The sequence below is a fragment of the Electrophorus electricus genome, chromosome 22 (assembly GCF_041902795.1).
Source record: "Electrophorus electricus isolate QZ-2024a chromosome 22, ASM4190279v1, whole genome shotgun sequence".
In the NCBI taxonomy this organism is placed as follows: Eukaryota; Metazoa; Chordata; class Actinopteri; order Gymnotiformes; family Gymnotidae; genus Electrophorus; species Electrophorus electricus.
The window spans coordinates 14,475,645-14,490,114 of record NC_137518.1 but is presented as its reverse complement, the minus strand read 5'-3'; the positions used below and the strand labels follow the sequence as shown (position 1 = coordinate 14,490,114).

At 42.1% G+C, this 14,470-nt stretch overlaps 1 protein-coding gene and 1 pseudogene across 3 annotated transcripts; both read left to right on the top strand.

Moving 5' to 3' along the window:
• The first annotated feature begins 16 nt into the window (after positions 1-16).
• Positions 17-6,631, top strand: traip (TRAF-interacting protein). 3 transcript variants are annotated; one of them, XM_027024945.3, is made up of 16 exons: positions 17-168; positions 439-555; positions 679-736; positions 814-900; positions 1,230-1,269; positions 1,394-1,521; positions 1,682-1,776; positions 2,021-2,134; positions 2,490-2,577; positions 2,982-3,071; positions 3,185-3,273; positions 3,716-3,871; positions 3,972-4,011; positions 4,289-4,405; positions 4,566-4,655; positions 4,793-6,631. In XM_027024945.3, exons 2-16 carry the CDS (start codon positions 458-460, stop codon positions 4,814-4,816), a joined length of 1,314 nt encoding a protein of 437 aa, XP_026880746.3. In that variant the 5' UTR covers positions 17-168; positions 439-457; the 3' UTR covers positions 4,817-6,631. The 3 variants fall into 3 exon arrangements, with proteins under 3 accessions (XP_026880746.3, XP_026880745.3, XP_081561362.1); XM_027024944.3 differs by having other exon boundaries at positions 18-168; positions 4,566-4,616; positions 4,803-6,631; XM_081705236.1 differs by lacking the exon at positions 439-555 and having other exon boundaries at positions 44-168; positions 4,566-4,616; positions 4,803-6,631.
• A 1,682-nt stretch (positions 6,632-8,313) lies between these two features.
• Positions 8,314-10,261, top strand: LOC145653089 (polyadenylate-binding protein 1A pseudogene; annotated as a pseudogene).
• The last annotated feature ends 4,209 nt before the right edge of the window (positions 10,262-14,470 follow it).

Sequence of the window (14,470 nt, the reverse complement as noted above, 5' to 3'; positions counted from 1 at the left end):
GTTCCGAGTGGTCGCTTGTTGAGTGCGTAAAGCGTTAGCTAGGCGGGGACGTGACGTTTGAAGAAAGCGCGGTATGGAAATCCTTCGCCTGAAAACAAGTCCTGTGAAAATGGCCAAGCACTTCTAACGTCTGCTGTGTTTGTATTATAACCCCGAAAGGACTTTCAGGTACGTGAAGTCAAAGGAAGATACAATAGGACTGAGAGCTTCGTAACTTTTACGTCACTCTTACTTATCTTACCTAGCGATGGGATAACAAGCGTAGCTAATGCTAACTGGTTAGCCAGTTTGGGGAAGGTGGAACCACAACAGCGTGAGCAATAGTGAGCAACAGCTGCATGTAGTCCCGTATACAACCGGATAATAGATATAGGTCATCGGATCATTTAGCCAGGCTGTAGCTTGTCCGTTAACACGCGTTTGCCCACTGCCGTTTAGACTCGGCTGCAGAAGGACGATGCCAATACGAGCTTACTGCACCATCTGTTCGGATTTCTTTGACCATTCAAAAGACGTGGCAGCGATTCACTGTGGCCACACGTTCCACTATGTGTGGTGAGATCATGTTAATACATCCAGGACAGTCATCTCTGCCTGTTGCTGCAGGTAACCCTGGCCCTCAATCTGTATCCTGCCACATTATGTTCTGTTGTGTTTGTGTTCTTCCATCCACAACAGTCTTCTTCAGTGGTTCCAGTCCGCTCCCACAAAGACATGTCCACAATGCAGGAAGCAGGTGGGTGATCTTTGGTGTGACAGGGTAATTATATTCTTTGCTTTTTAACTTGACCGTAATGAATCACTCATTGATAGGTCAGTACAAGGCACATCATCAACAAGCTATTCTTTGATATAGCGGCCGAGGATGAGGGTTCTGCAACAGATCCAGAAAGCTTACAGGTGACCAATCTGTCATTAACTTGATTTTTTTTCACAGCTTGAGCTAAATGTTTTATTTAGAATGTGACCTTAATTCTGATTTAGGAGGTAACTAGTGTTCATCATTGCTTCTAAAAGTAATTTGCTAAGAACATTTCTATATAAAGTGTGTTTCCTCAAAATATATTATATTACTACAATGCATACTGTCTGTAGACTGTATTGCAAATAATAATTCTATATGTACTTGTGACTATATGGTTACTTATTGCAGTAAATTCTGAATCCTTTATATTTGGTCTAGGTTTATTACATTGCGTAATTTTGAATTGATCTGGTTTGCTTTTCAGAATGAGCTGGGCAGAATGAAAGCGCTTTTATGTGAAAAGGGTAAGATGCAAGCTAGTGAGGTTTTCTCAGGAACCTGTCAGGTGTGGGCTGAATCTGTCTGGTGTTGAGCAACACTGATCGCTGCGCTCCTGATCGTTGTGCATGTGGTTGGCCACTGATTCAGAGAGGGAGTGGCGAGACAAGCAGAAGGCGGCTGAAGCTCTGCAGGAGACGATGGAGAGGCAGAGGACGGATCTGGACCGAGTCAGGAGAGAGATAGGGGAGAAGGAGATGCTCTGCACTGCCCTTCGAGTAAGTGTGTGTGTGTGTGTGTGTGTGTGTGTGTTATGGACCCATACATTAGTAAAGCTGCTTTGTGACACACGCTAAGTGAACCCTATCTGTGTTCATTGTAATCCTGCATGCCTGTTCTCTAGTAATATTGCACACCTGTGCTCCTGTAATCCTGCAGAAACAGCTGCAGTACCTGGAGAGCCAGCACAGGGAGAGTGAGTCAGCTAAAGAGGAAGCCAAGCGACTCCGCATCAAAATGAAAACCTACGAGAGGTAGGTGTGTGTGTGTGTGTGTGTGTGTGTGTGTGTGTGTGTGTGTGTACGTGTACGTACACATTCTCTCTGCCTGTGCTGTGTGTGTATACACATACCTGTTTGTGAAAGAGAGTGTTAAAAATCAGAAATGCAGAGACAGTAAGGCGATTCTAATAAGTGTCCGATGAAGCACTTGCTGTGTTTACAGGGTGCTTCTGTTTACTGGGGTTCATGTTGTCTGGGCTGTTCTTTTCTCCTGCAGTCTTCATGTGGTCCTGCAGGGCCAGAGGGCTGAGGTGGAGGCCATGATCTCCGACATGGGGGTGGGGCAGTCCGCCGTAGAACAGCTCTCCATCTACTGCATCTCCCTGAAAAAGTAACACACCTCTCTCTCTCTCTCTCTCTCTCTCTCTCTCTCTCTCTCTCTCTCTCTGATTCATCAGCACCATTGACAGCATCTGTTTCATCCATGCAGAAGTCGAGGGCTACCAGTTGGCAGGTCATTCGGCCTTATTCATGATAGCGGGCTTGTTCGTTTTTGCTCGAATTGTCGTCTATTTCCAGTTTTACTTCTCTCTTGACGTAGAATGACCTCTTTCACAGAAAGTGTTTTCGCTATTATAAGGAGTTGTAAAATCTTATCGTCTCTTTCTGCCTGCCTGTGTGTGTCTGTCTCTCTCTCCCTCTCTTATTCACTCACTCACTCTTTTTCTGTCTCTCTGTCTTTTCAGAGAGTATGAAAATCTGAAGGGCGGTCTCAAATCCTCGAATGAGATGTGTGAGAAGCTGAAGAGAGACGTGTTCTCCTCTAATAATAAGGTACCTGTGTGGTTTCCTCTGCTGCTGACCCGAAGACACCGTCAGGACATGTGGGGCCATCGTTTCTCTTTTTTGAGTTGTCACAATACATTACATGTTTTGTGTTTGCTTGTTGTAGAGGAAATGGCTAACAAAAGCAGCACAATCTTGTCTTTGCTTTTTTTTCTTTTTTCTTTTTTTGACATACATTGGCTTGGGAAGTGCAGTAAATGTGGCATTTGCAAGAGAACACATGTATATAAGTTAAAAAGAACACCAACTGACTACTTCAGTCAAAAACATTGTATTACTGTATATTGTATATCGTTGTGTGTGTGTGTGTGTGTGTGTGTGTGTGTGTGTGTGTGTGTGTGTGTGTGTGTGTGTGTGCATGCACGCGCGCGTGTTGATCCTTTGATGTGCAGCTTCAGAAGACCATAGCAGAGAAGAACAAGTTGACCGAGGACATGAAGTCTCTGCAAAATGACCTCACCAATGCAGACAAAGAGGTCACTGTAAGGAAATGCACATCTTTTCAAGCCCCTCAAAAACATGCTCTATATGCATGCATGCATACATTTGTGCAGTAGTGATCCCACAGTTTGTGTCTGTGTGTGTGTGTGTGTAGAGTCTGAAGAAGAAAGTAGAGATACTGCAGAAGACCCTAAGCACGCCCACTCGCACCAACGAGGCCATCAGCCGCCTGGTGTTGGAGAGGTTGTTTACCTTCTTAACATTTTTACTGCAGTGACTGTAATTAGTGTGACTAGACTTATAAAAAGAATATTTAAAACATCAGAGCAGTGTGGCCTCCATTTGATGCTAATGAAGTACTGCCTTGACCATTCGGCTTGGTCTTATTTGCTTAATGCTAGCTTTTGTTCATTATTCGTTCCATCACATCACAGGGAATCCATTATCTAACTGGTCCTGGAGAACTGGTTACCTTTTTATTGTTGAATTTTCCAGTTTTAAGTCCTTTTAATTGTTTTAAAGCAATTAGGTTGTTTTTCCGTAAAATCTTTTTTGAATGATTTTCTATGTCCTTTTTATCTATTTATATTTACTTATTAATTTATTTAAAGTTTCTTTTGATTGATCATGCTGTTCTGCCAATTTGTCCTGGATTGGAAATGTAATTTTTGTGCGTGTGTATCAGCCCCGCCCCTTTAGAGCTTAAACCCCCGAGATTACACCCACCTACTGACAGTCAGGACATCGACCTCAACCTAACCTTTGACATCAACACACCTGAGCAGGTGGAGAAGAGATCTATTCCCATGCCAATGAAGAAGATGCGCCTGGAACTGACAGAGTTAGTGCCCTACCTCTCCATCATCTTTAAACCAAACACCCATCTCCACCTTCTGCTGTCAACACTAAGATCCATGTGTTTTCCACACTTTGTTTTGCAGCTCTTCATCTAAACATGGTGAAAATGTATTTGGAAGTAAGGTATGGGTGAGACTTGATTTTTGTTTTGTTACATGTTTTATTATAGTATGTTTGTTTTGTTTGTTTGTTTAGAAATCACAATTGCACTGGAAGTGAACTGAAAGCAAATTAAGTATCTTGTCTTAGCAAGTCTCTCTTTTAAAATAAATTATCGTGTGTGTGTGTGTGTGTGTGTGTGTGTGTGTGTGTGTGTGTGTGTGTGTGTGTGTGTGTGTGTGTGTGTGTGTGTGTGTGTGTGTGTGTGTGTGTGTGTGTGTGTGTGTGCACGTGCACTCAGAATCAAAACTCTCATACCAAAGACGAAGTTTCTGTGGAGTCCATGTTCCGGAACTCTCTGCTCTTCAGGAAGAAGACATTTGGCAGCATGCTAGATCCACACAGCAAACCTGGCTCTGTAAGCTGTGTTCACACTCGCATGCACACTCGCACGCACACTCGCAAAACTGGATGGGCATCATAGCACTGGTAAACATCAACTGATGATATAATAGCTACTGCTGTAGCGATGGTAACAATCGTATTGCTTTCATTAACACTGTTTGGATTTCTTCTAGGTAAGAACAGGTTACGATGGCTTTGGAGGAAGGACCAAGTTCATCCAGCCTGTATCCTTGTCTCAAGCACTAATAAAGATGTCATTTGAGGTTGTATAAGCTCTTGTACATGGCTGCTTTTAAATACCATCCTCTTAAAATATCATCAGCGTTCAGTGTAACCAAACTAGCTGTGTGTGCCACCATGAAGCTCGTAGTTTGACCGTGTTCGTTTGCCTTGACCCCAGTGTAACTCAGTCTCCCTTGGCTGAGATGAGGCCCCACGTCATAAAAGCCAAGAGAAAGAAGGTGTCTAGGCCTGTTGCAAGCAAGTTGGCCCCCAACCTCACCACACTCGATGGTTTCCTGGAGTGACCCTGCACCTTCCCCAACCTCCACATCCAGTCACCTTTTCCATATTGATATGGAAATCAGAACTGTGTTCCTTCCACCTGCCTGAGACTTTTCCCTCTATACAAGCCACAGCTGTAGGAGAGCCAGGTGTGCTCTCTGTGCAGCTGCTCGGAATTCATAATGGCTTCTCTGTATCTTTTTAGTGACCATCTATGAGAGGTTGTTATTATGGTACCTGGTTCTACATGATGCCAGGGACTGTCTCTTTCTCAGCGAAAGAATGCTAAATTAAGATCGGCTCTCTCAGCCCAGAAAACAGCACACGCAAGTCATGGGTGCCCAGGTCTGATCCTGGATATCTGCTATCCTATAGAGTCTAAACTAAATATACCACACTTGATCCAATTAGACAGGGGGCATTACTACTATTTGAATATTTGAGCCAAGTGTGTTGGCGGTAGAGCTCCAGGACCAGTGTTGGACACCTAAAGCAGGACACAATGCTGGTCCCAGCTTCACAATTAGAAACATTAGTTCTATTACTTTTCTCAGATTAGAACATTTTAATGAATTGAGATCTCACAGAGGTTGGTGTCAGGGGTCCAACAAGAGATTTAAACAAGTCAGTATCTGTAACTTTTTTTTTTTCCCCGCCATTCACAGATTTATTTTTGTATCTTTGTCAGTGTGCATAGCTTAGTTTTTATTTGTGCATTAGATGTGTGTAAACCTAAAACTTAATAAACAGGTCTTATTCAATCAGCCAGCTCCCAAGAATTGGAGGGGGAGGGAATGGGGTAAGGAGGGGGTGTGGTTGGAGGATGATTGACAGCTGTCAATCATCCAATCAGTAAAAAACAAGCAATAAATCATTTTGACAGAAGGTGTACATTATACTGTCTCTCTCTTATGACCCCTAGACCCATCCACTACAAAACTCTGTGAACAAAGGTCTGAAATTTCCAAAATTGTGCAGGTACGCAGATGCCTTTTGAAAGGTTTGCATAGTTGGAAATTTCAGACCTCACACACAAAGTAATGCAGCTTTTAGGTCATCCATCAGTTGTTGCTGATAACTGTGGGTCCACAGCTAAAGATCCCCTGTAGAACTGCATTCCTAAGTCCTCAATCAGTTAGTTTTAAAGTTGAGCATTCAAATAGAAAATAATGACGCAGACGTCAGAATTAGTTTTAGACCTAGAATTAGTTTTAGACCTAGAATTAGTTTTAGACTTACATTATATAGGTGGTCCTGTCCTTTATTGCAGGTTAACATTAACAAGCATTATTGAGGCAACCTGCGGAGAACGTCTAACAATTACACAACGAACCCACATTTTTATACATGTCTCAGAAGTGATTGTGTTCACCCCACCTTCTTTTATATATTAGTGTTTGCTTTCCCCTCCGTTATATCCAAACCATACATTAGTCAATATATGCAAACTGATATTCAGCACCCATAGCAGTTGGAACCCGTTACCGCCACATTCCATGAGAAGACTTCTCTTGACCATATCCTAAAGAAGATTGTTTTTCTATATGGTCCTGAGCCTGGTGGAGAGATCATATATCTTACACTGAGGTCTGCTAAGGCCTACCCAGGATCCTTTGCAGAAGCCTACAGAGGCTTCTGCCTTGTCTGCAAATCATTCTGAAAGGACACAGAATCTCCCTTATGTTTTATGTTATTGATATGTCTTATTCAATAATAAACCTCTTTTCCCCGTAAACACTCTTTTTCTTACTTCAAGCACCAGACCTGAGGGATGTGCGCTGTCTACAGGAGTGTGTGAAGTTCATCACTCAGTAGAAACAAGAGGTCGAGAGTGTCTGTAAGCCTGATAGGGGCACTGTAGCTACATCCAGCAGCAGTAATGACTGTTGTACAACACTGTCACAGACTCATTCTTCACTGGGCCAGCCATCGCAAAGCTGTTGATACATTTCAGTTTAATGGGAAGGGCATCAGGAGAGAGGACCATCCCAGGAAGTGAAGGAGACCGATCAGAGAAACATGGAATGGTCTAGGGAACTACAGTCTCGGAGCGGCGCGGCATGATGAGCAGAGAGTTGGCTCAGACATTCAGGCAGCTAAAGTTTAAGAAGAAGGTGGAACCTGTGCTTCCTGGAGTTTATCACATGTTAAAACATGACCAGGATGTAGTTTCACAGCTTTGGCTCCATAGTAAAGAGCGATCCTGGAGATCAGAATTTTCAAACTACATTCCAATTTCAGTGTGGTATGGGATCTGCAGTGCTGCGGCTGAGGTCACATTGGACTCCATGAGGAACCACGCATGGCTACTGCTCTCTGATGACTGTAAGAGGGTTCAGGACTCCAGGATTGAGATGAAAGTGAAGTTCACCCCCCAGCGCTTTGGTAATTGGGAGGACTTCTCCTCCTGCCATCGCTACTGGGAGGTGGAGCTTGCCAACAATGGCTACTGAAGACATACTCACATATCTACACATTTATTGGAAACTTCCGGAAGAAGCTGTAACCTCTCTTTGTACCACTGGATGGATGCAATCTTGTGACACTGTTTGTTTCGTCTCTGTCCATTTTATTTTTTCCCCTCTCTCCTCTATTCCCGTTTCCCCCGCGTTATTTATGCCTGTTCATACGTTTTCAACTTGGAGTTGGAAACACTGAGAAGTTATAAATAAATAATGAATAAATAATAAAGTTCTAAAGGTCCTCCCATGGGCGGAAATAAATTGATATATTTATTTCTCAAGATTTCTAACTCTGAGAACACTGCTAGGTTTAATTCCAGGCGATTATTTTTAAGTTCTAAAAAAAATAGAATAATAGTAGAGTTCTAAAAATCTTCCCATGAGGCGGTGTGCTGGTGGCCGTCCAAAAATATCTAAATCTTCGATATGTCGCATGTAATTTACTCGAACTAACATATTTTTGATATGATTTACATATGAGTTATATTTTTAGGCCTACTAAATGTTTACTTTAGATACATTCGATAATTCGCACAGATAATATATATGCTCTTTATACTTCGATTTCTAACCTACATATTAAAAAAAATAATCAATGTTCTTATTTCTACAAATTTCTAACTCTGAGAGCAAAAGACGTCATTTTACAAATTGCACGTCGTTGTGAAACTCTACTAGGTTTAATTCCAGGCGAGTATTATTAACGTCAAAGAACATATACCTTCTCCAAGGCAAACTGACTTCATCTCATTAACTATCTTTAATGCGATAAATTTTTGTTGCCTAGCATTAGGCTAAAGAAAATGAATGTTGCTGCGTTTATCAAACTAAAAGTATTTTTTGGATCCAGTGTGACCAGCATATCTACGATTTTTGGAAAATGCTTTAACTAAGTAATATTTTGGAATGTAAGGCGTTGTTAATGCCTAGTACAGTTAATAGGCTAGTACAGACACAAGCCTCTCATTCACGCCATTAACGCTATCATGTTAAATGATTGAATAATTAATAATTAACGATTTTTAAAAATAAACAAATAAATGGCATTTGGATAATATTTAAAAATAAACATTTACGTAAAAGAACTCTTACGTAACAACCAAGTTGTCATGTATCTGTATTCTAAAGCTAAAGTGTTCCTTTGATCGCTTTGGTCGGTCGACACTTGCTTGGCTCTGTTGAATTGCTGTTATATTTTGGAAAACTGTTTTATCATTTGTGTAGTTAGATCATTTAGTTAAATCATTTAATATTTTATTTTGTTCATTTACTATTTTAGACTACGATTTCCAGAAAGGTTGACCGACGTTCCTCACGAAAATGAATCCAAGTGCTCCAAGTGCTCTGATGACTTCGTTGTACGTGGGTGACCTTCATCCAGACGTTACCGAGGCCATGCTACTCGAGAAACTGAGCCCTGCTGGAACAATTATCTCCATCTGAGTTTGCAGGGACATGATGACCAGTCGCTCACTCGGTTATGCGTATGTGAACTTTCAGTAGCCGGTGGATGCTGAGCGTGCTTTGGACACTATGAACTTTAACGTCATCAAAGGCAGGCCTGTGCGCATTATGTGGTCCCAGAGAGACCCCTCTCTGAGGAAGAGCGGAATTGGCAACATCTTCATCAAGAACCTGGACAAGTCTATTGACAGTGGAGCCCTTTACGACACATTCCCCAACTTTGGAAACATCCTTTCCTGCAAGGTGGCGTGTGATGAGAATGGCTCTAAGGGCTACGGCTTTGTGCACTTTGAGACCGGCGAGGCTACAGAGAGAGCCATTGAGAAACTTAATGGCATGTTGCTCAATGACCGCAAAGTGTTCATAGTCTCGCAAGGAGCGTGAGGCTGAGATGGGGGCCAAGGCCAAGGAGTTCACCAATATGTACATCAAGAACATTGGAGAGGACATGCATGACAACAAGCTGAATGAGATCTTCAGCAAGTTTGGACCAACGCTGAGCCGTCGCGTCATGACAGACGAGAGCGGCAAGTCCAAGGGCTTTGGCTTTGTGAGCTTCGAGAGGCACGAGGATGCCAAAAGGGCTGTGGATGAGATGAATGGGAAGGAGTTGAATGGGAAGCAGCTGCATGTGGCTTGTGCCCAGAAGAAAGGCGAGAGGCAGACAGAGCTCAAACGCAAGTTTGAGCAGATGAAGCAGGACGGCACGACTCGCTACCAGGGAGTGAACCTGTACGTTAAAAACCTAGACGACAGTCTGGACGACAAACATCTGCGTAAAGAGTTCTCTCTATTCGGGACAATCACGAGTGCCAAGATAATGACGGAGGGCGGCCGCTCCAAAGGGTTTGGCTTTGTGTTCGGCAACCGAGGCGGTAAAGGAGATGAATGGGTGCATCATAGGCACCAAGCTGCTGTACGTGGCCCTGGCGCAGCGCAAGGAGGAGCGGCAGGCCCACCTCACCCACCAGTACATGCAGTGCATGGCCAGCGTGAGTACCGTGCCCAACCCAGTGCTCAACCCCTACCAGCCCGCCCCGCCCTCCGGCTACTTCATGGTGGCCATTCCACAGGCTCAGAACTGGGCTGCCTACTACCCGAGCAGCCAATTGGCACAGCTCCACCCCAGCACCCCCTGGACCACACACAGCATACAGCCACAGCATTTCCAGAACATGCCGAGTACCATCAGGTCCGCTGCAGACCAATCTCTAGGCCAGGAACCTCCCACTGCCTCCGTGCTGGCTCTGGAACCTCCGCAGGAGCAGAAGCAGATGTTGGGTGATCGATGGTCTGTTCCCCGTGATCCAGAACATGCACCCCACCCTTGCAGGGAAAATCACGGGTTTGCTCCTGGAGATCGACAACTCTGAGCTACTGCATATGCTGGAGTCTCCTGAGTCTCATTGAAACATTGAAACTGAAAAAAGAAAAACGCATTAAATATTGAAATATTTTTGCCTGGTCCGTAGACTCCAGTTTCAGGCCTTGATTACAGTAAACTAAAACAACATGTAAAAAGGCTAAATGATTGAGATGTGTACAGTCGGTCACTCCTTTCTTTTTGTTCCTCTTACTGTTCGAATGCTCAGAATGTCAGTTTTTGCAGTTGACAGCTGAGCATTAGGCATGTGTATTGGATTGTATTAATAATACAATTGAGGATTCATTGCTGATCAGGGACCCAGCAGTGGTAACTTGGCAGTGGTAGGACTTGAACTAGCAACATTCTGATTACTAGTCAAGTAACCTCTGACTAGTATTATTATGATTCATATTATTAATATATCTTACACTGAGGTCTGCTGAAGCCTACCCAGGATCCTTTGCAGCAGCCTGCCATATGCACAAATCATTCTGAAAGGACACAGAATCTCTAAACTCCCTTATGTTTTGTGTTATTAGTTTGTCTAATTCAATGTTAAACCGCTTTCCCCTGTAAACACTCTTTTTATGACCTCATTTCACCGTTTCATGACCTTATGCCACGATCCAACCAACTATTCTTTTATGCAACTCTGTTCAAAAACTTTAACCATTGTGGGTAACTACACTATTATACACCTATAATTCTTGTTATGCTATTTATTTTATTGGTACTGTCGATACATCGATGTTAGGAGAAATACCTCATGAATACTTTAAATTAATCCTTAAAATGACATTTTCCATTTACTAATGCTAAGCTTGCTACAGTCTGAACTTCTAGCAAGTCAAGAGAGGTCTCATGCAGTTTCTGTATTTTCTATAATTGCATAATAGATGGATGGTTTTAAACTCAATAACATACGCACTTGCAAAATACGTGAATATAAAGGAACAAAAATAAATGAACAAAAGTGATCAAAAATAAATGAACAAAATAACCACTCAGAAACAAACAAACACAAAGAACAAAATGAACAAAATAAACACTTGATAAAGCGCATCCCTCATTTCCACTTGCTCCTCTTTATCAGAACCCACCCACTGCATTCATGAGACTGCTGAACACGTAGGCCTTACCTCCGAAACCGAGGCACAAAGGACGAGCCCTCAGACGAATCATTTGTTCGGGCCGTACAGGGATACGTGGACCCGGGCTGCCACGAGGAGCTCAAGCCAGTACCGCGGCAGTGCCTGCCTTAGGTCGTCCCAGTGTATACCCAGGATCCTACCCGTCCTCGGTCACGTTTCCTCGGCTGACCATCGTCACTCACTCATCACTCAGGCGATGTCAGCCCGGTGCCTAGATCTTCCATACCAGTTTGCCCACCAAGAAAACACTCTCCCTTCCAGACCATCCACCAGTCACTAATGACATGCACACAGTGCCATCAAAGGTATCAAGACCTCTGCCAATCTGAAATAGATATTCAGATGCAGGTGTGATGTAGCAGGCTATCTGTGTATCATAAACTGAGGGCATCACTAGACCTTGATAAGCAACAAACATCTGAGGTGATACTGATTAATCAACCGCTATCACAATTAGACCTCTGATACATGGAATAACACACCAACTGCATAATGCAAGTATAGCTATCACTATCACTACACTAGAAAAAAAACACATATGTTTCCATTTTCCAAACATTGAATCAAACCATCCAATAATGCTGATATCAACACCCGAGTTCTCAGCTAACTCATTGTGTAATGAGACTACCTTGGACAATGCTCCTGTAATAGAATCATCAGGAGCAGTATAATTTGGATTAAATGTATAACATAACTCACCAAGCATAACACAAAGACCACCTCTTTCAGCCAACAGCATATCCAAAGCCACACGATTAAGCCAAGTCATTAATCAGCAGACTTGTAATTGTTCAGCCATAGCTGACAAAGCATCATGGGAGTACTTAATAAATCATTGTTGATTGTAATATATATGGTTAATCCAGTTAGCATTCTTATTTACCCAACAAAACAAGCAAGACTCAAAACCTGCTTCATTCAGAATTCTAGCCTTAAATTCATCTGGTACTCACCTAGGAACCGAAATGGCATCTATGTGTACCTTATCATCAAACCTACCTAATACCATACACACTTATGAACAGGATGAATCGGTAATCAATGTCCATCCCACTACCAAAGTTACATACAGCTCTTCATGACCACATACCTAAACAGCATCTGGTATCATCACCCCATTACCCCTCAATGCAGTATGAGGATGGTCAGGTTGTTGTATAACTAATAGTTACCACTAGTATTAAAATAACAAGAAGGCCAAACCGTTCGATTATGTCCTCTTAAACAAACCTGTGATTTTTAAAATATTTGCACCACATCCTCCTGTAGAATAAAATAATCAGGAAATACAGTTGAGTTGGCCCATACCGCCCTCACATCAGTTTGATTTCCATCAATGATGCGGTATGGCTCTGGGTAAAGAACGGTGTTATATTATTCAATAAACTTTTGACAGGATTAGATATTTTTCATGGTTTTAACAAAGTGTTCACTACCTCTATACAGCAAACACCAGAAACGACAAGGTTTACATTCATTATAGTCAGTAGAATTAAAGGGAAGAGGCCATATAAAAGGCTGGGACCTACATTTAGCCGACTCAGCGCTGTGTTACTAGATTTTCCCGACATTCCAGTAATTTTATTAAGTACACTTTAAACAGAAAATAAAGATGCAGACTCAAGAATTAACTGAAGAGAGTAGTAGGTCCATTATTTATTTTGAGTTCAGCATTACATACAAACACATTTTTATCCAGTTTTCAGAACTGATTATGTGATTGCCACACCTTCTCTACATACTGGTGTTTGAAATCTCCACCACTACGTCCAAGCATACATTATTCAGTATATGCAAATTGAGATCTATCATTAAGCATATTGAAGCTTGACAACAGTGTGTGTATATATATTTTTTTAACAAAGATGATCTCAATTCATACCATCAAACACCTGTAAGATGATGTTGCAGGTCAGTATCACCCTGCTCTTGTGGTAAGATCTTGTAACAATTCATTGAGTATATGAACTGTTTTTGTGTCCTTATATCTATAAATGAAAAGTAATGAAACATTTAAATGATAGATAAATAAATTACATAAAATGTATAAAAGTTCACAAATAAGAAAGTACCTGAGTCTGCACTTTTCTCCACAGATTCAAGAAACTCGTGAAAGTTGGAAGCTATAGAAACACATAGTACAGAATTATAGACTGACTGAGGTGTGAGCAGAAAGATCGCTATGATGTCCTTATATCTAAAGCACTCAAAGCATTGATGTTATGTAAATGAACAGTGATCCGATTGGTTCAATCTAAATAAATAGATTCACCTACTTTGAAATTAAAGTTTTTCTCAAAAGGTTAGAACTGGTTGACTATACTTTGCCGTGTTCTGTAATAGAAAATGTAAACATTTATATCTAAAATATTACACGACAGAAATCAGTTCAAGACTAACCACTAATGACCGCTAGATGGGGTAAGATATCAAGTAATAAATGAGTCCAGATCCTCCTGCCCGACAATACGGTGCGACTCTGTTTTTACGTCATTACTACGCTGCAGGAAAAAGACCGCCATATTTGTAGTTCCACAATATGAAAAGGCGTCATTTTGTATGCATACGAATGAATAAACACCATGCCATGCCTTGCTGTATCCCCTCTTTGCACCGCTGGACAGACACACTCATGACACTGTACTCATCAAAAGCAGCACCAGAGACGCACTGAGTCATATCCCGCTACACACCTCTCAGGCCAGCTTGTTTGCACGTTTTGTCATAAAACTTAAAATGTCATTTGTTGCCATTATATATAAAATTACCTATTTAAAAAAAAATAAATCAAAAAGTACTTGTGACTAGAGAAACACATGGCTAATCACTTACAAGAAATAATGTCAGTGATGTTTGGGGCAGGTGTTTCAAACGTGCCCAGACTCTTGAGAAGCACCTAAACGCTCACACAAGGGTGTCCGCTTCCCATAGTGCTGCAAATACTGCAGGAAGGGCTTTGGTGAAACAGGCCACATGGAGGAGCAGAAGACAATCCACACAACTGAAGAACCCCGTAGCTGCCCAGTATGTCAGAATCCACACGGGAGAAGAACCCTGTAGCTGCCCAGTATGTCAGAAGCAATTTGTGCAGGTGGGTAATGGACCACATTGTACCCATTCGTATGTTG

What these genes read in the sequence shown, in the direction of transcription:
- traip (XM_027024944.3), top strand. Translation starts at nt 458, where the DNA reads ATGCCAATACGAGCTTACTGCACCATCTGTTCGGATTTCTTTGACCAT. An exon ending in AAAATGAAAACCTACGAGAG is followed by an intron (nt 1,777 to 2,020) that starts GTAGGTGTGTGT and finishes TTTCTCCTGCAG; the next exon opens with TCTTCATGTGGTCCTGCAGG. An exon ending in TGTTCTCCTCTAATAATAAG is followed by an intron (nt 2,578 to 2,981) that starts GTACCTGTGTGG and finishes TTTGATGTGCAG; the next exon opens with CTTCAGAAGACCATAGCAGA.